A 23,450-nucleotide genomic window follows, 5' to 3' on the forward strand; every position below is an offset into this window, starting at 1 on the left:
CTTCGTCTGGAAAATCTGGGTATTTATGACACTATTTGTATCACCTTATGATAGATCCATCTTGAAAATTTACCTATCCTCATAATGAATTTTAATTTAGTTTTGTATTGCCAGATTTTAATTTTGATTTTCTTGTTGATTAAAAACTATAGCCACTTAATGATGTTGTATGTAAACTGCCCATGTCAATGAATACAAACATTGTCATACAATCGAAAAAGGAACAATCGATTTATTGGCAAAGCGCACAAGCTATGAGTTCTAAGTTTTCTAACCTAGTAGTAGTGACTTATTTTTTATTAACAGAGTCAGTCTTTCTGGCAAGAATGAAAACTATTGCTTCTGAGCACAGAACGTAAGGAAGGAAAATGGCGGGTCATCCATAAATTTGGTCTTATGGCACCAAATACCAAAACCCAAAGGGTAACCAAAGGGGAATTTGTCCACAAAGACTGAGTCCCTTGTTTTATAGTTGAGGAGACTGTGGTTGCAAAACAAAGGGAACTGCTGCAAGTCACACAGTGGGTGTCAGAGCCAAGGCTGGAACCCAGCTCTTGGTCAGTCAGCGCAGGGCTGTTTACCCCTTCAGCACTGCTCTGAAATCAGTTAAGTTTGGATTTATAGGAAGCCATGGTTTTGAAGCTATCCAAGAATAAAATTCTATTGAGAACGATTACAGATTTTTGACATAAAGCTTCAATCACTCATCTGTAAGTATTTTTAAGGCGCCTATGAGGCAATCTCTATTGGAGTCTTTTGAGCCAGTAGAGGAACATAACGTGAAATAAACCCTGAAGTGGCACTGTAACAATCAAAATGTAACCAGGTGTATCTTTAGCTCCAGTCTTACCTTAGAGTACCAAACCCATTGTCCAGTTTCTACATGAATATCTTGCCTGCATCTTAAATTCATCACATTACCTCTTTTATTTTAGGGCACAAATCCTCTGGTGCTTAACCTTAGGTCAGAAGTCATTTGAGTTTTTTTTTTGTTTTTTTTTTTCATTTGAGTTTTAACGATCAATAAATTTAGCTTTAAGTTGATTTGAGGAGACATTCTGGTGTGTTTTTCATAGAGTAAACAAATTTAAGAATTTATTATAGAGGATATTTTCCCCAGAATATATACAGCAATTGTCTAAAAGCTTTAAAAGGTAAGAACTGAAGAATTAAGCTCAGATTTAAAAAAATTACAAGCTTGTCAACTTATTTTGTCTCTTGTAATATTGTGAATGTTGGCCATAAAATATCCTTGCTAATTTAAGTATAGAAATATTTTAACACTGAGCCATTTATCTTAATGTGAGATCATTACCACCAATAATATTTGCTTTCAGATGAGAATTTAATATTTCACTATTATATCAACGATCATCAATGCAAAATATATTTAAGCAAATGACAGTATGTGTTACCTTCGATGTAATTTTAAAAACCCAAATAACTAAGACATTTACCAAAAAATAATAATAATTCCTAAGAATCATTCCATCACTTCAGTCAAGGCAGGCTAAATTAAAAAGTCAAAAAAGATTATAATTTACTGATTTCCTTAGGCTACTTGAAAATACATGTGGACCTCTATTCTTCTTCCCATGAAACAAAATATTGAACTCTGCCCTTCGGGCATACTGCCATACCTCAGATGCTGATCTTATCATTGCTTGCAAGTCAAACAGAGTTGGACTTTAAAAGGAAGAAAGGAAATGCCTGGAGCCATTGGGAAGCATCAGGGGTCAGGATGATGGTCTCATTCTGGTCAGAACATACCCAGAGTCACAATGCCTGAATAAGGATGACTTGGCTTCCAGCTGACGTTTTTCAATCAAGACACATAACCAGAATTTGAAATACAATATATAAAGAACCATATTCTGAAATTGATGTCCTATTTCACTTGGCATCTTCCCACTTGTTTTATTTGTGAATAGGACATAATAGATGTTTTCCTTGTTACTACAATTTGAATTCTGTATGTAATAGTAAATAAGCATACTAAATTAGACAATAATAATGCCCAAAGCAGATTGGAAATTGCTGAAGAGTTGGTTGGGGATTTTCTCATACATTTAAAAGATTGGTCACATCCCTTCTGTGTTCCTGGATATTCGTTTTGTACTAAATTGTGAAATGTATGTATCAATTGTAAGCGGGAGTTCAAAGTTCCCTAAAAGTACAATATGTGTAGAATAAGCTGAAACATATTCAATTAACTAAATGTTATTTGTTTGGATAAGTGGCTCACTTAAAATTAGTCTCTCTCTCCCTCTCGACTCCCAGGGTCAGACACTGCCCAGCGGGCTTCCTGGAGCCGTCTCTGATTATCACTCAGCACTACTTATGCACAGAGGTGATGCTGTGGCCTTGAAAATAGCTCTCAATGCTTCAGGCAGGGATCAAAACCCTAAACTGGGGGAGCTCAGGAGAAAGACACAAAAGGTTTAAAGGGATAACTGCTTCTCACTGCAATGTACCCGCGTATGCCTCTTATATCTTCAATTTAGACTGAAATGTAAAAGGGAATAACACTGTCTTACACTTCTTTTTTTCCCCCCAAATCTAAAATACCTTTAAGCAGGAAAAGGGCAGGATGACCATTATTTCAATTTTATATTCCAATTAATTATCTGATTTGTATTATCGGAGAGAAAAGCACATGACCCAAAATAAAACATTTTGCTCAGGATAACCAAGACTGCTAAAGAACTAATCTAAAATGGTAGAGTATTCATTTTAGTTTGGGGGTTTGGGGGTGGGGGGAAGCAGTTAAGAAAACCTTTCGGAAAGGGAATCCACACACTTCTGAAACCCGACAAACACAAGGGGGCAGGCAGCGCTCGAGTCTGACTTGGAAACCTGCTGACTGAGGGTAGCTAACCTGTTTCAGTTCGCCCTCAGCATATTTATCAATTCTCCTGGCAGGCCAAGAAATGTGATTCTGACACGCGGGTCTAGTTCGTACTTGGTCTAATTACTGCGAAGAGAACAGGAACGTCTCTAGTGACCACTACCTCCACAGCGGCGGCTTTGGAAGAGCCAGGGGGCTACATACCCTGGAACGTATCCTCTGCTGCGACTCTCCCGATTCCGCTCTGAGGGCATTTCTCACGCATTCCAAGCGCCCCTTTTTCCTTTTCCTCTGAAATTTGGTCGCAAAGGAGGGGCTTGTTAAAATCTCACCAATCCGAGAACTGTAGTCATTGTAATTTACGAGGAGACGGCGAGGGGAGGCGCAAACTGCTCTAGACGGGCTTTTAATTCCATCTTTCCTTCTTATGCGCAAAGGCCCCAGAGTTTCTCCCTAAACTGCTCTGGGTTTTGATTCACACGCAAGCCACGTTGCGTCTAACTTTCCTCTCGGGTTTGTTTGCAAGTTACAGTGAGACATAAGCATTCCCTGCGCGGGATCCCATTGAATTGGGGGGATGGGAGCTAAAACGGGGGTATTGCTGGATCGCAGGCAGCTGGAAAAGTTGAATCTAGCTCGGCGGCGTGTTCCGGCTCTGGGGCTGGAGAGCCGCAACCCCAGCAGTGCAGTGCGGAGCTAGCGCCCTCACTTCCAGGACAACGCGTCGCGCGTTCTATCTCCTCCCCTCCGCGCGGTTTCCCGGCCTCCGCCCCTAGGAGCTGATTGGCAGAAGTCGCTACCCAACCCTCGTCTCGGGGCCTCCTCCCGGGACCGACGATTGGCCTCCTGGGAGGACTGGAGTAAGGGGGTGCGAGGGGAGGGATTTCCCTCAAAGCTCAGGGTCCCGGGCCCTGGGAGGGAGGAGTGCAGGGACTCAGTTCTCCGCTCGACTGAGCCGCGAGCCGCGGAGCTGGACCGGCCGGGACGGTTTAGCCTCCCCGGCAGCTCCGGGGACCGTGCCGAGCCTCTTTCCCATCCTTCTGGTCCAGCCTCGGCTACAGCAGGAACCCCCGGGCGCCGTGCGGAGTTCCTGGCACTTTCCGGAGGGCTCTCTTACCACCTGCCCCGGACTGGGACTGACTGCGCTCTCAGGGCGACCCGTCCGAGCCCTAACATCCGGACCATGCACGCAGCCCGGACCCCCGGGATCACTGCCCGCGCGCGCCACGCAGCTAACCCCACCACCTCTCAGCTGTTGCCTCCGCCGCCGCCCCGGCTGGTGCTGCTGTTTTTGCTTCTCCTGTCACTGGTAAGCCGCGTCCGGGCACAGCCCCCTGACCCCGGCCGGGCGTTGCTGTCCCCGGATCTCGCGGGCGTTGCAGGAGTCCCCTCCGAAGAGGCCATAGTGCCGGCGAACCGCGGGCTCCGGGTGCCCTTCGGCCGTGAGGTCTGGCTGGATCCGTTGCAGGACCTGGTGCTGCAGGTGCAGCCGGGGGATCGCTGCGTAGTGACCGTGCTAGACAACGATGCGCTGGCCCAGCGGCCCGGCCGTCTGAGTCCCAAGCGCTTCCCGTGCAACTTCGGCGCTGGCGAGGTGCGCTACTCGCACCTGGGCGCGCGCAGCCCGTCGCGGGATCGGGTCCGGCTGCAGCTCCGCTACGACGCGCCGGGAGGGGCGGCAGTGCTACCCTTGGTGCTGGAGGTGGAGGTAGTCTTCACCCAACTGGAGGTTGTAACTCGGAACTTGCCCCTGGTCGTGGAGGAGCTGCTGGGCACCAGCAATGCCCTGGACGCTCGGACCTTGGAATTCGCCTACCAGCCCGAGGCTGAAGAGTGTCGCGTGGGCATCCTTTCGGGCTTGGGCGCGCTGCCTCGCTACGGGGAACTCCTTCACTACCCGTCAGTCCCGGGACGTGCCAGCGAGGCGGGCACCCAGGAGCCGCTCCTGATGGACTGCAAAGCTTTCCAGGAGCTAGGCGTGCGCTACCGCCACACGGCCCCCAGCCGTTCTCCAAACAGGGACTGGGTGCCCATGGTGGTGGAGCTGCGCTCACGAGGGTCTCCTGTGGGCAGCCCTGCTTTGAAACGCGAGCACTTCCAAGTATTGGTGAGAATCCGAGGAGGGGCTGAGAACACCGCACCCAAGCCCAGCTTTGTGGCCATGATGATGATGGAGGTGGACCAGTTTGTACTGACCGCCCTGACGCCAGACATGTTGGCCGCCGAGGATGCTGAGTCTAGCCCGGACTTGTTGATCTTCAATCTCACCTCTCCTTTCCAGCCTGGCCAGGGCTACCTGGTGAGCACTGATGATCGCAGCCTGCCCCTCTCGTCCTTCACTCAGAGGGATTTGCACCTCCTGAAGATTGCCTATCAGCCGCCCTCTGAGGACTCCGACCAGGAGCGTCTCTTTGAACTGGAGCTGGAGGTAGTGGACCCAGAAGGAGCAGCTTCAGAGCCTTTTGCCTTCATGGTGGTGGTGAAGCCCATGAACACACTGGCTCCAGTGGTCACACGGAACACTGGGCTCATTCTCTATGAGGGCCAGTCTCGGCCCCTCAGCGGCCCTGCAGGCAGTGGACCACAGAACCTGGTCATCAGTGATGAGGATGACCTAGAGGCAGTACAGCTGGAGGTGGTGGCTGGCCTCCGGCATGGTCGCCTTGCCCTTCTGGGTGCCTCACGTGGCAACCCTGCCCCTAAGACATTTACGGTAGCTGAGCTGGCAGCCGGCCAAGTGGTCTACCACCACGATGACAAAGATGGCTCCCTAAGTGACAACCTCGTGCTTCGAATGGTGGACGGAGGGCGCAGACACCAGGTGCAGTTCCTGTTCCCTGTCACCTTAGTGCCTGTGGATGACCAGCCGCCAGTCCTCAATGCCAACACGGGGCTGACACTGGCAGAAGGTGAAACCGTGCCCATCCTGCCCCAAGCGCTAAGCGCAGCTGACATGGACTCAGATGACTGTCTGCTGCTTTTTGTGCTAGAGTCGCCCTCCTCAACTACGGGGCATCTGCTTCTCCGTCAAACCCATCCTCCCCAGGAGGAAGAGATGCTGATCGGGGGCCCTTGGAGGAAACAGGGAGTGTTCTATGAGAAGACGGTGACGGAGTGGCAGCAGCGAGACATAACGGAGGGGAGGCTTTTCTACAGGCATACTGGGCCTCACAGTCCTGGGCCAGTCATGGACCAGTTCACATTTCGAGTCCAGGATAACCATGACCCCCCTAACAGGTCTGGGCTACAGAGGTTTGTGATACGCATTCATCCCGTGGATCGCCTCCCTCCAGAGCTGGGTGGCGGCTGCCCCCTTCGGATGGTGGTACAGGAATCCCAGCTCACACCGCTGAGGAAGAAGTGGCTGCACTACACTGACCTGGACACAGACGACCGAGAACTACGCTACACGGTGACACAGCCCCCAGTGGACACAGATACAAACCACTCACCAGCCCCACTGGGAACCTTGGTCCTGACGGACAACCCTTCAGCGGTGGTGGCCCATTTTACACAAGCCCAGGTCAACCACCATAAAATTGCTTACAGACCTCCAGATCAAGAACTGGGAGTGGCTGCCCGAGTGGCCCAGTTCCAATTCCAGGTGGAGGACCGAGCTGGGAATGTGGCTCCAGGCACTTTCACCCTTTACTTGCAGCCAGTGGACAACCAGCCACCTGAGATCCTCAACGCTGGCTTCACTATTCAGGAAAAGGGCCACCACATCCTGAGTGAGACTGAGTTGAGTGTGAATGATATAGACACTGATGTGGCCCACATCACATTCACTCTCACACAGGCACCCAAACATGGCCACATGAGGATGTCTGGACAGACACTGAGTGTGGATGGGATTTTCCACTTAGAGGACATAAAACAGGGTCGGATTTCCTATGCCCATAATGGGGATGAATCTCTGACTGATAGTTGCTCCTTGGAGGTCAGCGACAGACACCATGTGGTGCCCATCACTCTCAGAGTGAACGTCCGGCCAGTGGATGATGAGCTGCCCATGCCGAGCCTTCCTGCAGGCACGCTGGGGTCCTATCTAGATGTTCTAGAAAATGGGGCTACTGAAATCACTGCCAGTGTTATCAAGGGGACCGATGAAGACACTGATGATTTGATGTTGACTTTCCTCTTGGAAGATCCACCCTTATGTGGAGAAATCCTGGTCAATGGAGTTCCAGCAGAGCAGTTTACCCAAAGGGACATCTTGGAGGGCTCAGTCGTTTACGCCCACACTAGCGGGGAGATAGGTCTATTGCCCAAGGAGGACTCTTTCAACCTGAGTCTGTCAGATATGTCTCAAGAATGGAGAATAGGTGGTAATACTATCCAAGGAGTTACCGTGTGGGTGACCATCCTCCCTGTTGACAGCCAGGCCCCAGAAATTTCTGTAGGTGAACGGTTTATAGTGATGGAAGGTGATAAAAGTGTTATAACGTCAACGCACATAAGTGCTGAAGATACTGATTCCCTCACTGATGACATCTTGTGCACCATAGTTATTCAGCCTACCTCAGGTTACGTGGAGAACATCTCTCCAGCCCCAGGCTCTGAAAAATCAAGAGCAGGAATTGCCATAAGTGCTTTCACTCTGAAAGATCTCAGGCAGGGTCATATAAACTACGTCCAGAGTGTCCATAAAGGAGTAGAACCGGTGGAAGACAGATTCATATTTCGTTGTTCTGATGGCATTAACTTTTCAGAGAGACATTTTTTCCCCATCATAATCATTCCCACCAATGATGAACAGCCAGAAATATTTGTGAGAGAATTTATGGTGATGGAAGGCATGAGTCTGGTGGTCGACACGCCCATCCTCAATGCTGCTGATGCGGATGTTCCCCCAGATGATTTAACTTTCACTGTTACCAAGTTTCCTACCCACGGTCACATCATGAACCAGCTGATAAATGGCACGGTTTTGGTGGAAAGCTTCACCTTGGACCAGATCATAGAGAGTTCCAGCATTATTTATGAGCACGATGACTCAGAGACTCAGGAAGACAGTTTCATGATTAAACTAACAGATGGTAAGCACTCTGTGGAAAAGATGGTCATCATTATGATTATCCCCGTTGATGATGAGACCCCCAGAATGGCCATCAATAATGGACTGGAAATAGAAATTGGGGAAACCAAAATTATCAACAACAAAATATTAATGGCAACTGATTTAGATTCTGAAGACGAATCCTTGGTTTATATTATTCGTTATGGGCCAGGACATGGCTTATTACAGAGACAAAAACCTATAGGTGTCTTTGAAAATATCACACTGGGCATGAATTTTACCCAGGATGAAGTGGACAGGAACTTAATTCAGTACGTCCATTTTGGGCAAGAGGGCATTCGGGATCTAATTAAATTTGATGTGACTGATGGAATAAATGCCCTTATAGATCGTTACTTTTATGTGTCTGTTGGGAGCCTTGACATTGTCTTCCCTGATGTGATAAGTAAGGGAGTGTCTTTGAAAGAAGGTGGTAAGGTCACCCTCACAACAGACCTACTAAGCACTAGTGACCTGAACAGTCCTGATGAAAACTTAGTTTTTACCATCACCAGGGCTCCCATGAGAGGTCACTTAGAATGCACGGACCAACCTGGAGTATCCATCACATCTTTCACTCAGCTCCAACTGGCTGGCAACAAAATCTACTACATCCACACAGCTGACGATGAGGTGAAGATGGACAGCTTCGAGTTTCAAGTCACTGACGGACGTAACCCCGTCTTCCGGACATTCCGTATCTCCATCAGTGATGTGGACAACAAAAAGCCAGTGGTCACCATCCATAACCTGGTTGTCAACGAAGGAGAAAACAAGCTGATTACTCCCTTCGAACTCACTGTGGAAGATAGAGATACTCCGGACAAACTCTTGAAATTCACTATCACCCAGGTGCCTGTTCATGGTCAACTCCTATTCAACAATACCAGACCCGCCATGATTTTTACCAAGCAAGACTTGAATGAAAACTTAATCAGCTACAGACATGATGGCAGCGAGTCAAGGGAAGACAGCTTCTCCTTCATGGTGACTGATGGTTCCCACACAGAGTTCTATGTTTTCCCTGATACAGTATTTGAAACAAGAAGACCCCAAGTGATGAAGATCCAGATCTTAGCTGTTGACAATAGTGTCCCCCAAATTGCAGTGAACAAAGGGGCTTCTACACTTCGCCCTCTGGCCACAGGCCACTTGGGGTTCATGATCACAAGAAAAGTATTGAAAGTGGAGGACAGAGACAGCTTACGTTTTTCTCTTAGGTTTATTGTGACGGAGGCCCCTCGACATGGATATCTCCTCAACCTGGGCCAAGGCAACCACAGTGTGACTCAGTTTACACAAGGTATGGTTCATTTTTCTTTCTTGAGAATCAAAGGGCACTCCAGGGCTTCCCTGGTGGCACAGTGGTTGAGAGTCTGCCTGCCGATGCAGGGGACATGGGTTCGTGCCCCGGTCTGGGAAGATCCCACATGCCGCAGAGCGGCTAGGCCCGTGAGCCATGGCCGCTGAGCCTGTGCGTCCGGAGCCTGTGCTCCGCAATGGGAGAGGCCACAACAGTGAGAGGCCTGCATAACGCAAAAAAAAAAAAAAAAAAAAAAAGGCACTCCAAGTCTAATTTCTTGAGATATGGCTGTCACTGAGAACTTCGTAAATAGAGCATCAAATTAGAGTCCAAGGGAAGGGAAGGGAAGAGAAGGGAAATGAAGGGGAGGTGAAAATACAGGGACTCTCTTTCCTGGGAGAACAGCTCCCTTCTTGCCATATGTCCTACTGCAGTGACCTTTATTAGAAGGAGTATCGTATTTTGAAAATACAAGCTAAATTGTCAAAGGAGGAGCTCGACTTTGGTGAATTAAATTTAAAGCAGGCTTTCCAGTTCTGCTCTGTTAGCCACACCCGTCCTCTGAGCAGCCTGTTTTATATGCTGCACACAGTTCATGAAGCATGTTAGCATCTTAGAGAAAGATGTGCTTTCTAAATTCTATATATCCACATTATTACTATTATTATCATCACCCACCATTCAAATAGAACCTTCAAATTTATATTATTTTGATTGCTCTTTTAGAGGATTTGTTCTAAGTCTGGTATAGTTGTTAGAAACTTTGTAGCGAAAATAAAAAGATGTATTTATATTTACTTTGTAGATTTTATAATTTTTATAAGACTTTATGACTTAGGCTAACACCAGTCCAAAGACGTAAGAGGTAAACACCTATCTAGATTTAGAATGATCATATGTACAAGGCATGCTACAACAATCCACACAAGAAAAGAAAGTATACTTAATGATGTATAAGAAGACAATAAGTCCACCACCAAAATATACAACCACTTCATTGTTAAGAACCTGCAGATATGTTAACAAGATTAGTAGTAGAAGGAAGAAATCATTTTCTCATTTCAAACCTCCTCTCTGCCCTGTTTCAAACACAATAACCAACACCGTTGCCTGAAGCATCTGCATCCTTGAGACCAAAGCATTTTTGTAACCTCAGTTTTCTTTGTGTGTGGACAGAATCTGAGACAGGAAGGGCAGGTGACCTGCACAGAGTTACTCAGTGACTAAAGGGAGAAGCCCATTCAATCTGCTGGCTTGGGAGTTAGAGCTCTGTTTTCTAGAACGTGCGACTTTCATTACAAAGAGCTTTGGGTTGCTTTCATGAAAATCTCACCCTTGTCAGAATGGAAACCAGATGGAGTTAAACCCCAGGGCTTCCCAGGGGGAGTGTTCTTTTCCTGCAGCAGTGTTGTGCTCTTAGATAACAAATGCTTTAATAAACATGGATGTTGCAAAGTGTAGTGTTAAAGTAAACTGCTTCTCTGTTTTAGATGCTGGCAAATAGCCCTACACTCCAACCTCCTGATTCTTGGCTGAAAGCCTGACTATATCCTAGGGCTTGCAGGGACAGGAAAACTTCAGAGTGCCAGTGTCATGCCAGACCAGCAGGAAACTTTTGTGTGAAGGCTTTCTGAGGGTAGAAATGCATGCAATCTTAGACTGGTTTATTTTCATGGAAAGTAAAGCGGATGAAAGGAATATGGAAAGGATATTCTTTACAGGATTGAAAATGTTACTTCAAACGACTCCTCTGATGAGAAAATATAACCTGATTTTAGAGATTTTTTTTTAAAAAAGAAGGAAAATAAGCAAATGATTTAATTTAAATTCTATGGACCAAGTTCAACAGCTCAAAATATTGGAATATTATTTCCTAAATATTGAGCCATAAAATTCTGCTATTTCATTACAGGCTGTTGCTCTATCTGTCACTGACTTGACGTCACCATGATTACTTTTTATAGTCATTTGTAAATATAGAGTAGCTATGAGTTTATTATAAAAAGTGAAGATAAATTTTTAAGGTTACATTTTAAAAGAAATCATCACGTTCCAATAAGAACCCAAATGTTGACTAGGAAAATTGTTGGTATTTAATCACACAGGACTCATTACAACAAGTTGAGGCTGGAGTTTGGTTCATAGGAGTTATTTATGGAGATTAGATAAGTGAGTAAAAATGGAGAAACCTCCATTATAGAGCTACCAATGCTGCTCTTACAGTAGAGAAACTAAAAGCAGTGACTAAAGTGAGAACTGTACTGTCTTTTTCTTTGTTTTTGTTTTATCTTGAAGGGATGAGATGAACTCTATTTTGATGGATTTTCAATGCACTGAATTAAGTCCACTTAGCACATATGGCTTGGGAAGGCTATTGCCAACTAAATTGACTAAATGGTCCCTAGGAGAAAAAAAACTATTTCTAAAACTTATTAAATTTCACTATTAGGAAAAGTAAACGAGGTAGAATTAGACAAATTAAGGAAATTATTTAGTTATTTCAAATTTTGCTCTTTCTCAAGGTGCCCTTCCCTGCTCTCTCCACCCCACATCTAAATCACTTGTCTCAAGTACCCGGAATTTTTTCTCTACAATAAATACATAATAATGTCTTGTGGGAGATAATTTAGAAATCAATTTCAGAAATTTCCCAAAGGCAGCCAGGGTGTGACTACCAGGAACGTTAATGAATTTAGAATTAAAAAAAAAAATAAAACATGGAATGATTATGTAGATAAACTGAAATAAATGTGATGCATGTTTAACGATGAGAAGAAAATCTAGTTAATTGTTAGATGTTTACTGAAAGAAAATAACATTTTGGCTGACGTTTTTATCTTCCTAATACTTCTGTGCCTTAAGAAGCAAGTGTTTATATGTATATTTATAGTGTGTTTTGTTATTTTTAGAGGTACCTGTAGAATAACAGTGTTATGATCAAAGTCTTTACTCACTTGAGATTTTTTTAAAAGCCCCCCTTTCGAACAATGCATTATTAACAGAATTATGAAAAGGGTTGTAGTTTGTTTCATCTAATCAATTTGACACCTGAATGTCTTATAATTGAATTCATGTTCTCGTTACTTTAAAAAAGAAAAGTTCTTAAACATCAGTCTTGAAGAGGTATTTTATTTCAATGAAACTATCTCCCAAGTACTATAGTTTCTGCTTAGAAAACATTGATACAGGGATTGAGTATTGTTGTTGTTGTTTTTCCTATAGTGGAGCCTTTAGATTTTCTTATAGAGTTAAAGAAGAAATGGGAACATTGGACAAAGGTCTTCCCCACATGACCGGAGGATGTTGTCTTTATGCTAAGTAAGGACCTATAGTCCGAGCAGAGTTCACTTCATTCCTAAACCGATAATTTAAAGGTTGTAAAAGTTAAGAGTTGTAAGAGAAAACAGGTAAAGAGCAGTGCAAGGGGATTACCCCCAGAGAGACATCATTCATTCGAAGGGAGAGATGCAGGTGTGGACCATGAGAACTCCGGGCTCTTTCATTTTAGATTAACAAATATTTGAGCCTTTACTGAATGTAAGATCCTGAGCAAAGAACTGTGGAAACAAAAAACAGATTGGAAAAAGAAATTTTTAATCTTCTACAAAAGGCAGCCATGCAGAAAGAGGCAGAATTTGGGGAGATTACAGTAGAGTTAGAAAAGAAATGCTAAGGGAGAACAACACATCTTGAACTTGCTTCACCTTTAGTTATCTCTATTAACAAGAAGGTACTATTAACTATTAAATCAGATTTTTCCCTCCTCAAATGTCTGCTTGTAAGCAAGTCACCTTCCAAAACTGTGTGAGCCAAGGTAGATCATATGTTTCACATCTGTAAAGCGGAGCTATAGAAATTCATGGAGTAATTTGTTGATTCTAATACTTTGCATCACTTGATACTATTCTTTCATAAAATCATTTTCTTTTTTTCTTTTACATCTTTATTGGAGTATAATTGCTTTACAATGGTGTGTTAGTTTCTGCTTTATAACAAAGTGAATCAGTTATACATATACATATGTTCCCATATCTCTTCCCTCTTGCGTCTCCCTCCCTCCCACCCTCCCTATCCCACCCCTCCAGGCGGTCACAAAGCACCGAGCTGATCTCCCTGTGCTATGCGGCTGCTTCCCACTAGCTATCTACCTTAACGTTTGGTAGTGTATATATGTCCATGCCTCTCTCTTGCTTTGTCACAGCTTACCCTTCCCCCTCCGCATATCCTCAAGTCCATTCTCTAGTAGGTCTGTGTCTTTATTCCTGTCTCACCCCTAGGTTCTTCATGACATTTTTTTCCCTTAAATTCCATATATATATGTGTTAGCATACGGTATTTGTCTTTCTCTTTCTGACTTACTTCATTCTGTATGACAGACTCTCAGTCTAGCCACCTCATTACAAAATAGCTCAATTTCGTTTCTTTTTATGGCTGAGTAATATTCCATTGTATATATGTGCCACATCTTTATCCATTCATCCAATGATGGACACTTAAGTTGTTTCCATCTCCGGGTTATTGTAAATAGAGCTGCAATGAACATTTTGGTACATGACTCTTTTTGAATTATGGTTTTCTCAAGGTATATGCCCAGTAGTGGGATTGCTGGGTCATATGGTAATTCTATTTGCAGTGGCTGTATCAATTTACATTCCCACCAGCACTGCAAGAGGGTTCCCTTTTTTCCACACCCTCTGCAGCATTTATTGTTTCTAGATTTTTTGAATATGGCCATTCTGACTGGTGTGAGATGATATTTCATTGTAGTTTTGATTTGCATTTCTCTAATGATTAATGATGTTGAGCATTCTTTCATGTGTTTCTTGGCAGTCTGTATATCTTCTTTGGAGAAATGTCTATTTAGGTCTTATGCCCATTTTTGGATTGGGTTGTTTGGTTTTTTGTTATTGAGCTGCATGAGCTGCTTATAAATTTTGGAGATTAATCCTTTGTCAGTTGCTTCATTTGCAAATATTTTCTCCCATTCTGAGGGTTGTCTTTTGGTCTCGTTTATGGTTTCCTTTGCTGTGCAAAAGCATTGAAGTTTCATTAGGTCCCATTTGTTTATTTTTGTTTTTATTTCCATTTCTCTAGGAGGTGGGTCAAAAAGGATCTTGCTGTGATGTATGTCATAGAGTGTTCTGCCTATGTTTTCCTCTAAGAGTTTGATAGTGTCTGGCCTTACATTTAGGTCTTTAATCCATTTTGAGCTTATTTTTGTGTATGGTGTTAGGGAGTGATCTAATCTCATACTTTTACATGTAGCTGTCCAGTTTTCCCAGCACCACTTATTGAAGAGGCTGTCCTTTCTCCACTGTACATTCCTGCCTCCTTTATCAAAGATAAGGTGACCATATGTGCATGGGTTTATCTCTGGGCTTTCTATCCTGTTCCATTGATCTATCTTTCTGTTTTTGTGCCAGTACCATACTGTCTTGATTACTGTAGCTTTGTGGTATAGTCTGAAGTCAGGGAGCCTGATTCCTCTGCTCCGTTTTTCATTCTCAAGATTGCTTTGGCTATTCGGGTTCCTTTGTGTTTCCATACAAATTGTGAAAGTTTTTGTTCTAGTTCTGTGAAAAATGCCAGCGGTAGTTTGATAGGGATTGCATTGAATGTGTAGATTGCTTTGGGTAGTAGAGTCATTTTCACAATGTTGATTCTTCCAATCCAGGAACATGGTATATCTCTCCATCTATTTGTATCATCTTTAATTTCTTTCATCAGTGTCTTATAGTTTTCTGCATACAGGTCTTTTGTCTCCTTAGGTAGGTTTATTCCTAGATATTTTATTCTTTTTGTTGCAGTGGTAAATGGGAGTGTTTTCTTGATTTCACTTTCAGATTTTTCATCATTAGTGTAGAGGAATGCCAGAGATTTCTGCACATTAATTTTGTATCCTGCTACTTTACCAAATTCATTGATTAGCTCTAGTAGTTTTCTGGTAGCATCTTTAGGATTCTCTATGTATAGTATCATGTCATCTGCAAACAGTGACAGCTTTACTTTTTCTTTTCCGATTTGGATTCCTTTTATTTCCTTTTCTTCTCTGATTGCTGTGGCTAAAACTTCCAAAACTATGTTGAATAAGATTGGTGATAGTGGGCAACCTTGTCTTTTTCCTGATCTTAGTGGAAATGCTTTCAGTTTTTCACCATTGAGGACAATGTTGGCTGTGGGTTTGTCATATATGGCCTTTATTATGTTGAGGAAAGTTCCTTCTATGCCTGCTTTCTGCAGGGTTTTTTTTTTTTATCATAAATCGGTGTTGAATTTTGTCAAAAGCTTTCTCTGGAGCTATTGAGATGATCATATGGTTTTTCTCCTTCAATTTCTTAATATGGTGTATCATGTTGACTGATTTGCGTATATTGAAGAATCCTTGCATTCCTGGAATAAACCCCACTTGATCATGGTGTATGATCCGGTTAATGTGCTGTTGGATTCTGTTTGCTAGTATTTTGTTGAGGATTTTTGCATCTATGTTCATCAGTGATATTGGCCTGTAGTTTTCTTTCTTTGTGACATCCTTGTCTGGTTTTGGTATCAGGGTGATGGTGGCCTCGTAGAATGAGTTTGGGAGTGTTCCTCCCTCTGCTATATTTTGGAAGAGTTTGAGAAGGATAGGTGTTAGCTCTTCTCCAAATGTTTGATAGAATTCGCCTGTGAAGCCATCTGGTCCTGGGCTTTTGTTTGTTGGAAGATTTTTAATCACAGTTTCAATTTCAGTGCTTGTGATTGGTCTGTTCATATTTTCTATTTCTTCCTGATTCAGTCTTGGCAGGTTGTGCATTTCTAAGAATTTGTCCATTTCTTCCAGGTTGTCCATTTTATTGGCATAGAGTTGCTTGTAGTAATCTCTCATGATCTTTTGTATTTCTGCAGTGTCAGTTGTTACTTCTCCTTTTTCATTTCTAATTCTATTGATTTGAGTCTTCTCCCTTTTTTTCTTGATGAGTCTGGCTAATGGTTTATCTATTTTGTTTATCTTCTCAAAGAACCAGCTTTTAGTTTTATTGATCTTTGCTATCGTTTCCTTCATTTCTTTTTCATTTATTTCTGATCTGATTTTTATGATTTCTTTCCTTCTGCTAACTTTGGGGTTTTTTTGTTCTTCTTTCTCTAATTGCTTTAGGTGCAAGGTTAGGTTGTTTATTCGAGATGTTTCCTGTTTCTTAAGGTAGGATTGTATTGCTATAAACTTCCCTCTTAGAACTGCTTTTGCTACATCCCATAGGTTTTGGGTCGTCGTGTCTCCATTGTCATTTGTTTCCAGGTATTTTTTGATTTCCTCTTTGATTTCTTCAGTGATTAGTTCGTTATTAAGTAGTGTATTGTTTAGCCTCCATGTGTTTGTATTTTTTACAGATCTTTTCCTGTAATTGATATCTAGTCTCATAGTGTTGTGGTCAGAAAAGATACTTGATACAATTTCAATTTTCTTAAATTTACCAAGCTTGAGTTGTGACCCAAGATATGATCTATCCTGGAGAATGTTCCATGAGCACTTGAGAAAAATGCTTATTCTGTTGTTTTTGGATGGAATGTCCTATAAATATCAATTAAGTCCATCTTGTTTAATGTATCATTTTAAGCTTGTGTCTCCTTATTTATTTTCATTTTGGATGATCTGTCCATTGGTGAAAGTGGGGTGTTAAAGTCCCCTACTATGAATGTGTTACTGTCGATTTCCCCTTTTATGGCTGTTAGCATTTGCCTTATGTATTGAGGTGCTCCTATGTTGGGTGCATAAATATTTACAATTGTTATATCTTCTTCTTGGATCGATCCCTTGATCATTATGTAGTGTCCTTCTCTGTCTCTTCTAACAGTCTTTATTTTAAAGTCTATTTTGTCTGATATGAGAATTGCTACACCAGCTTTCTTTTGGTTTCCATTTGCATGGAATATCTTTTTCCATCCCCTCACTTTCAGTCTGTATGTGTCTCTAGGTCTGAAGTGGGTCTCTTGTAGACAGCAAATATATGGGTCTTGTTTTTGTATCCATTCAGCCAATCTGTGTCTTTTGGTGGGAGCATTTAGTCCATTTACATTTAAGGTAATTATTGATATGTATGTTCCTATTCCCATTTTCTTAATTGTTTTGGGTTCGTTATTGTAGGTCTTTTCCTTCTCTTGTGTTTCTTGCCTAGAGAAGTTCCTTTAGCTGTTGTTGTAAAGCTGGTTTGGTGGTGCTGAACTCTCTCAGCTTTTGCTTGTCTGTAAAGGTTTTAATTTCTCCATCAAATCTGAATGAGATCCTTGCTGGGTAGAGTAATCTTGGTTGCAGGTTTTTCTCCTTCATCACTTTAAATATGTCCTGTCAGTTCCTTCTGGCTTGCAGAGTTTCTGCTGAAAGATCAGCTGTTAACCTTATGGGGATTCCCTTGTGTGTTATTTGTTGTTTTTCCCTTTCTGCTTTTAATATGTTTTCTTTGTATTTAATTTTTGATAGTCTGATTAATATGTGTCTTGGCGTATTTCTCCTTGGATTTATCCTGTATGGGACTCTCTGTGCTTCCTGGACTTGATTAACTATTTCCTTTCCCATATTAGGGAAGTTTTCAACGATAATCTCTTCAAATATTTTCTCAGTCCCTTTCTTTTTCTCTTCTTGTTCTGGACCCCTATAATTCGAATGTTGTCCCAGAGGTCTCTGAGACTGTCCTCAGTTATTTTCCTTATTTTTTCTTTATTCTGCTCTGCAGTAGTTATTTCCACTATTTTATCTTCCAGGTCACTTATCCGTTCTTCTGCCTCAGTTATTCTGCTATTGATCCCATCTACAGTATTTTTCATTTCATTTATTGTGTTGTTCATCATCGTTTGTTTCATCTTTAGTTCGTCTAGATCCTTGTTAAATGTTTCTTGCATTTTGTCTATTCTATTTCCAAGATTTTGGATTGTCTTTACTATCATTATTCTGAATTCTTTTTCAGGTAGACTGCCTATTTCCTCTTCATTTGTTAGGTCTGGTGGGTTTTTATCTTGCTCCTTCATCTGCTGTGTGTTTTTCTGTCTTCTCATTTTGCTTATCTTACTGTGTTTGGGGTCTCCTTTTTGCAGGCTGCAGGTTTGTAGTTCCCGTTGTTTTTGGTGTCTGTCCCCAGTGGCTAAGGTTAGTTCAGTGGGTTGTGTAGGCTTCCTGGTGAAGGGGACTAGTGCCTGTGTTCTGGTGGATGAGGCTGGATCTTGTGTTTCTGATGGGCAGGTCCACGTCTGGTGGTGTGTTTTGGGGTGTCTGTGGACTTATTATGATTTTAGGCAGCCTCTCTGCTAATGGGTGGGGTTGTGTTCCTGTCTTGCTAGTTTTTTGGCATAGGATGTCCAGCACTGTAGCTTGCTGGTCTTTGAGTGAAGCTGGGTGCTGGTGTTGAGATGGAGATCTCTGGGAGATTTTCGCTGTTTGATATTATGTGGAGCTGGGAGGTCTCTTGTGGACCAGTGTCCTGAAGTTGGCTCTCCCACCTCAGAGGCACAGCACTGACTCCTGGCTGCAGCACCAAGAGCCTTTCATCCACACGGCTCAGAATAAAAGGGAGAAAAAGTAGAAAGAAAGAATTAGTAGAAGTAGAAAGAAAGAAAGAAAGAAGGGAGGGAGGGAGGAGGGAAGGAAGGAGGGAAGGAAGGAAAAAAAGAAAGGAGATAAAGTAAAATAAAATAAAGATAAAATATAATAAAGTTATTAAAATAAAAAAATAATTATTAAGAGAAAAAGAATTAAAAAAACAAAAAACGGACGGATAGAACCCTAGGACAAATGGTGGAAGCAAAGCTATACAGACAAAATCTCACACAGAAGCATACACATACACACTCACAAAAAGAGGAAAAGGGGAAAAAATCATAAATCTTGCTCTCAAAGTCCACCTCCTTAATTTGGGATGATTCGTTGGCTATTCATGTATTCCACAGATGCAGGTACATCAAGTTGATTGTGGAGCTTTAATCCGCTGCTTCTGAGGCTGCTGGGAGAGATTTCCCTTTCTCTTCTTTGTTCTCACAGCTCCCAGGGGCTCAGCTTTGGATTGGGCCCCGCCTCTGAGTGTAGGTTGCCGGAGGGCGTCTGTTCTTCGCTCAGACAGGACCGGGTTAAAGGAGCAGCTGATTCGGGTCTTTGCCTCACTCAGGCCGGAGGGGAGGGAGGGGCACGTAGTGCGGGGCGGGCCTACGGCAGCAGAGGCCTGCGTGACGTTGCACCAGCCTGAGGCGCGCCGTGCGTTCTCCCGGTAAGTTGTCTCTGGATCTCGGGACCCTGGCAGTGGCGGGCAGCCCAGGCTCCCGGGAGGGGAGGTGTGGACAGTGACCTGCGCTCGCACACAGGCTTCTTGGTGGCGGCAGCAGCAGCCTTAGCGTCTCCCGCCCGTCTCTGGGGTCCGCGCTTTTAGCCGCGGCTCGCGCCCGTCTCCGGAGCTCCTTTAAGCAGCGCTCTTAATCCCCTCTCCTCGCGCACCAGGAAACAAAGAGGGAAGAAAAAGTCTCTTGCCTCTTCGGCAGCTCCAGACCTTTTCCCGGACTCCCTCCCGGCTAGCCGCGGTGCACTAACGCCCTGCAGGCTGTGTTCACGCCGCCAACCCCAGTCCTCTCCCTGCGCTCCGACCGAAGCCGGAGCCTCAGCTCCCGGGCCCGCCCGCCCTGGCGGGTGAGCAGACAAGCCTCGGGCTGGTGAGTGCCGGTCGGCCCTGATCCTCTGTGCGGGAATCTCGCCGCTTTGCCCTCCGCACCCCTGTGGCTGCGCTCTCCTCCGCGGCTCCGAAGCTCCCCCCTCCGCCACCCGCAGTCTCTGCCCACGAAGGGGCTTCCTAGTGTGTGGACACTTTTCCCCCTTCACGGCTCCCTCCCACTGGTGCAGGTCCCATCCCTATTCTTTTGTCTCTGTTTTTTCTTTTGCCCTACCCAGGTACATGGGGAGTTTCTTGCCTTTTGGGAGGTCTGAGGTCTTCTGCCAGCGTTCAGTAGGTGTTCTGTAGGAGTTGTTCCACGTGTAGATGTATTTCTGGTGTATCAGTGGGGAGGAAGGTGATCTCCGCGTCTTACTCTAACGCCATCTTCCCGGAAGCCCTCCATAAAATCATTTTCTTATATGTAATGCCTTTAAACTCCATAGCATGAACTTATGAGAAATCTTAGGAGATGAATAAACCATAGAACACACACGAGACAAATAAATATCACATACTATTGTTGAAGCAATTTTTAGCTATGATCTTGGTTTTATGTAACCTTCGAAATAACTACTTGCTGATTGGCCCAGATCCAATAGAGGTCTACTGTGAGTATCACTGAACAAAATGATGTTTGTTTTATTATGTTGTCTGTGTGGCATCATTAAGGAGAAAAACTGATAAAATGGATGCATACATTTTTAAATTGTATTTCAGTCAACACTGAAAACAAACTGAATTTGATAGCTAGAATAGAAAGCATTAGAAAAAGCGTTTCCAAGGCAGAATAACTTTTCACTCTGAATAAAGGTTTCAGCTTTCACTCGATGTTTTCTAAGTTCTCTTTGGCATTGGGTCATGATAGTAATTTCAATCCGTGGGATTTTTTTAAAAAATATTTTCTTCATTTTTCCTTTTAAAAATTTGGAGAGCTTAAAAGCAGCCTGCTATACCAGGAGAGGTAAGAAAAGTTAGCCTGAGGTAGAGCCGAGGAACCTCTTTCCTCTTAGGGCCAGTCCTACAGGGAGGCAAAGGGTGTGATTTCAGTAGTGCCAGGAAATCTGCCATGCCTCAAAATATCTCCCTTTCCACCTGTCATGGAGTCTGACATTCCGTATTTAGATAGTCACTCCTTTGGTGCATGAACATGCGAATACCGTTGGGAAGGGCAACACCTTGCTATTATTATAACCTAGCTCTTGCATTCTATCTGTAAGGGATCAGATTTCCAAGGGACAGCTGAAATCAAGGGGCTTAGAGATATGAGAAATAGGATAGCACTCTTTCCCTTAGGAGAAGAAGGAGATCTAAACATGGCTCAGAAAAGTAATAGCCAATAGGATTTACCATAAATGATGAGTCACCAGTTTTGCCCTAGTAATTAATCATCTTCTTATTTGGTTCTTTTCTAGCTGACATTGATGATATGAAAATATGCTACGTCTTGAGAGAAGGGACTAATGCCACAAGTGACATATTCCATTTTACAGTTGAAGATGGTGGTAAGTATTCACTCTCCTGTTACTATAAACAAGGAGAGTGACTTTTATTCGTTGCTCTTTGACTACTTTATTACAGGGAATCGGTATCAAGTATCAGTTTATGCTCACCTGAGTTTGTACTGAGTGAAGTTGGTATTTGCTCATGAAAATCTTACATTCTCAGTCTGACACAATACTACTCTGCAATGATTGTAAATACATGTTCTAGTTATATTTTTCTTGTCTTATGATTTGTAAAGCACTAAAGAGAAAGATCTATGTAAATAGGATCCCCATGTCCAGTCGTTCAGATTATACTCTGCATAAAGCTGTCTGCTTGAGGCCACCAGAGGATGTTGGGACCAGCCCAGCCCCACTTGCAAACCATGTGTTCTACCTAGGTGTGTCTGCCCAAAGGGGGTGCCTTTTTCTAATTTTCTTGGGTGCTGTGTGAACTAATGCTGGTGGATCATACGTCGCCTTCACCAAGAAATCAGTGCTAAATAAATGTGTATCAAGCTCAGTATGTCTAATGATTTTCTTAGTTTTCTTAGTTTGGGGCATTTTGTGACTTGGTCTAGCTCAGCTTTTCCTTGATGAAGTCTGAATACTGCAGAGAATAGACTATGACCTGGGATCTCAGTCACCTCAGTAATTTATTGTCATCGCTCCCCCACAGCCCTGACTGCCTCTCACACTCTTCAGCTCCCTTCCCCCACCTGCAGCCTAGGAGGAGAGCTGGCCACTTCTAGATTGATCATAAGGATGTTTGTGTTCTCACTTGCTGTCAGGAGAAGGAAAAGAACCTCAGGAAGAATGTGTGAACGGGACACAGGAAATGAGGGGTCCTGTGTGCGAGAGAAGAGAGAGGGAGAAGTGATTCAGTCACCTGTTTCCTTACGATGCTTTATAAAAACGCACACCCTTCTGTCATCTATCTCAAAAAGATTCCATGCTTACCCTTCCTATTTTTTTGAAGCATTAAATAGCACTTATTTAAAATGTCGTTGGATGTAACAGGATCACAGCTCTGAAAAATGACATCTGCTGGGTGTGTGACAGAGAGGAAAAAGAAAAAAGTGTGTTAACTTGGGTTCAACTAAATTTAATAAGTTTAATGCCTTTACTTTTTTAGCAACCGAATCATACGTTAGTATTCTACATATTGATAAATGAATCTTAGTATGAAACCAAGTTCTGAGAAGGAAATCAACTTATCAGAAAATAATCTGCTTGTTGAATCTTGCTGCCCAAATGGGAAATACTACTGCGAGTAAACTTTAGAGTGAGACTCTGAAATAATTCAAATTTGTCTTATATATATACATATGTATTTTATATATATGTATGTATATATATATATATGAGGACTAAATCTTTGTTTCCAAACACCATGTATCTCTTTCCGAGTGACTGAATAAACCTCAATAGCAAAAGTATGATTTTCTTTAAAATTCCCCCAAAATTGTTTGAAATCCAATGACTACAATTCCAAGACATTACAGCCTATACTTTTTTATACATTTTGCTTTTTCTTTTTATAGATATATATGCTCTATTATTATGCACTTTTCTTTCCTTAGCTGAATGGAATGGTAGCAATTACTTTAAAATTTTGGTCTGTATTCAAACTTTGGAAAACATTATACTGTATCATATTTCAAAATATTAAGTGAGGAGTGACTAGTTGAAGAGACTGGGTTTATTTTTGGATTTGCTGAAAAAGTGGCTGAGCCTCTAAAGATTGTGTTTATGGAAATAGGAACTAAATCATTTTGGGAGCTTTTTCAGAGCTAGAGTTTCATGTGAGAGAGAAAAATTCCGGAGATATTGTCCTTTACTCTTCTCCTCCCACTGACTTAGCATTACTTACGGAGCTCAGGCACATTCTGGCAACTATCTGTGGAACTGAATTTATCTTAATTTCCCTGATGCAAGAAAACTTCCCTTTGACAGAATAAATACAGAGACCTGCAAGATTAAAAAATAAAAAGTCATATATGTATTTCAAAATAGTTTCAATCTGATACTTATTTTTTTAGGATTTTTGCACTGTCTCTCGTAACATATTCTAATACATCAATGAGAAGTGCAA

At 42.9% G+C, this 23,450-nt stretch overlaps 1 protein-coding gene across 1 annotated transcript in view; it reads left to right on the plus strand.

Moving 5' to 3' along the window:
* Positions 1–4,031: 4,031 nt before the first annotated feature.
* The window catches only part of FREM2 (FRAS1 related extracellular matrix 2), a 157,301-nt gene continuing 137,882 nt past the window's right edge, over positions 4,032–23,450 (plus strand). Inside the window, exons 1-2 of the mRNA XM_060129023.1 lie at positions 4,032–9,210; positions 21,287–21,376. Of these exons, the coding sequence (XP_059985006.1) occupies positions 4,032–9,210; positions 21,287–21,376 (5,269 nt within the window). The remainder of the gene's footprint in view (positions 9,211–21,286; positions 21,377–23,450) is intronic.

The sequence above is a fragment of the Lagenorhynchus albirostris genome, chromosome 18 (genome assembly GCF_949774975.1).
Source record: "Lagenorhynchus albirostris chromosome 18, mLagAlb1.1, whole genome shotgun sequence".
NCBI classification, from domain to species: domain Eukaryota; kingdom Metazoa; phylum Chordata; class Mammalia; order Artiodactyla; family Delphinidae; genus Lagenorhynchus; species Lagenorhynchus albirostris.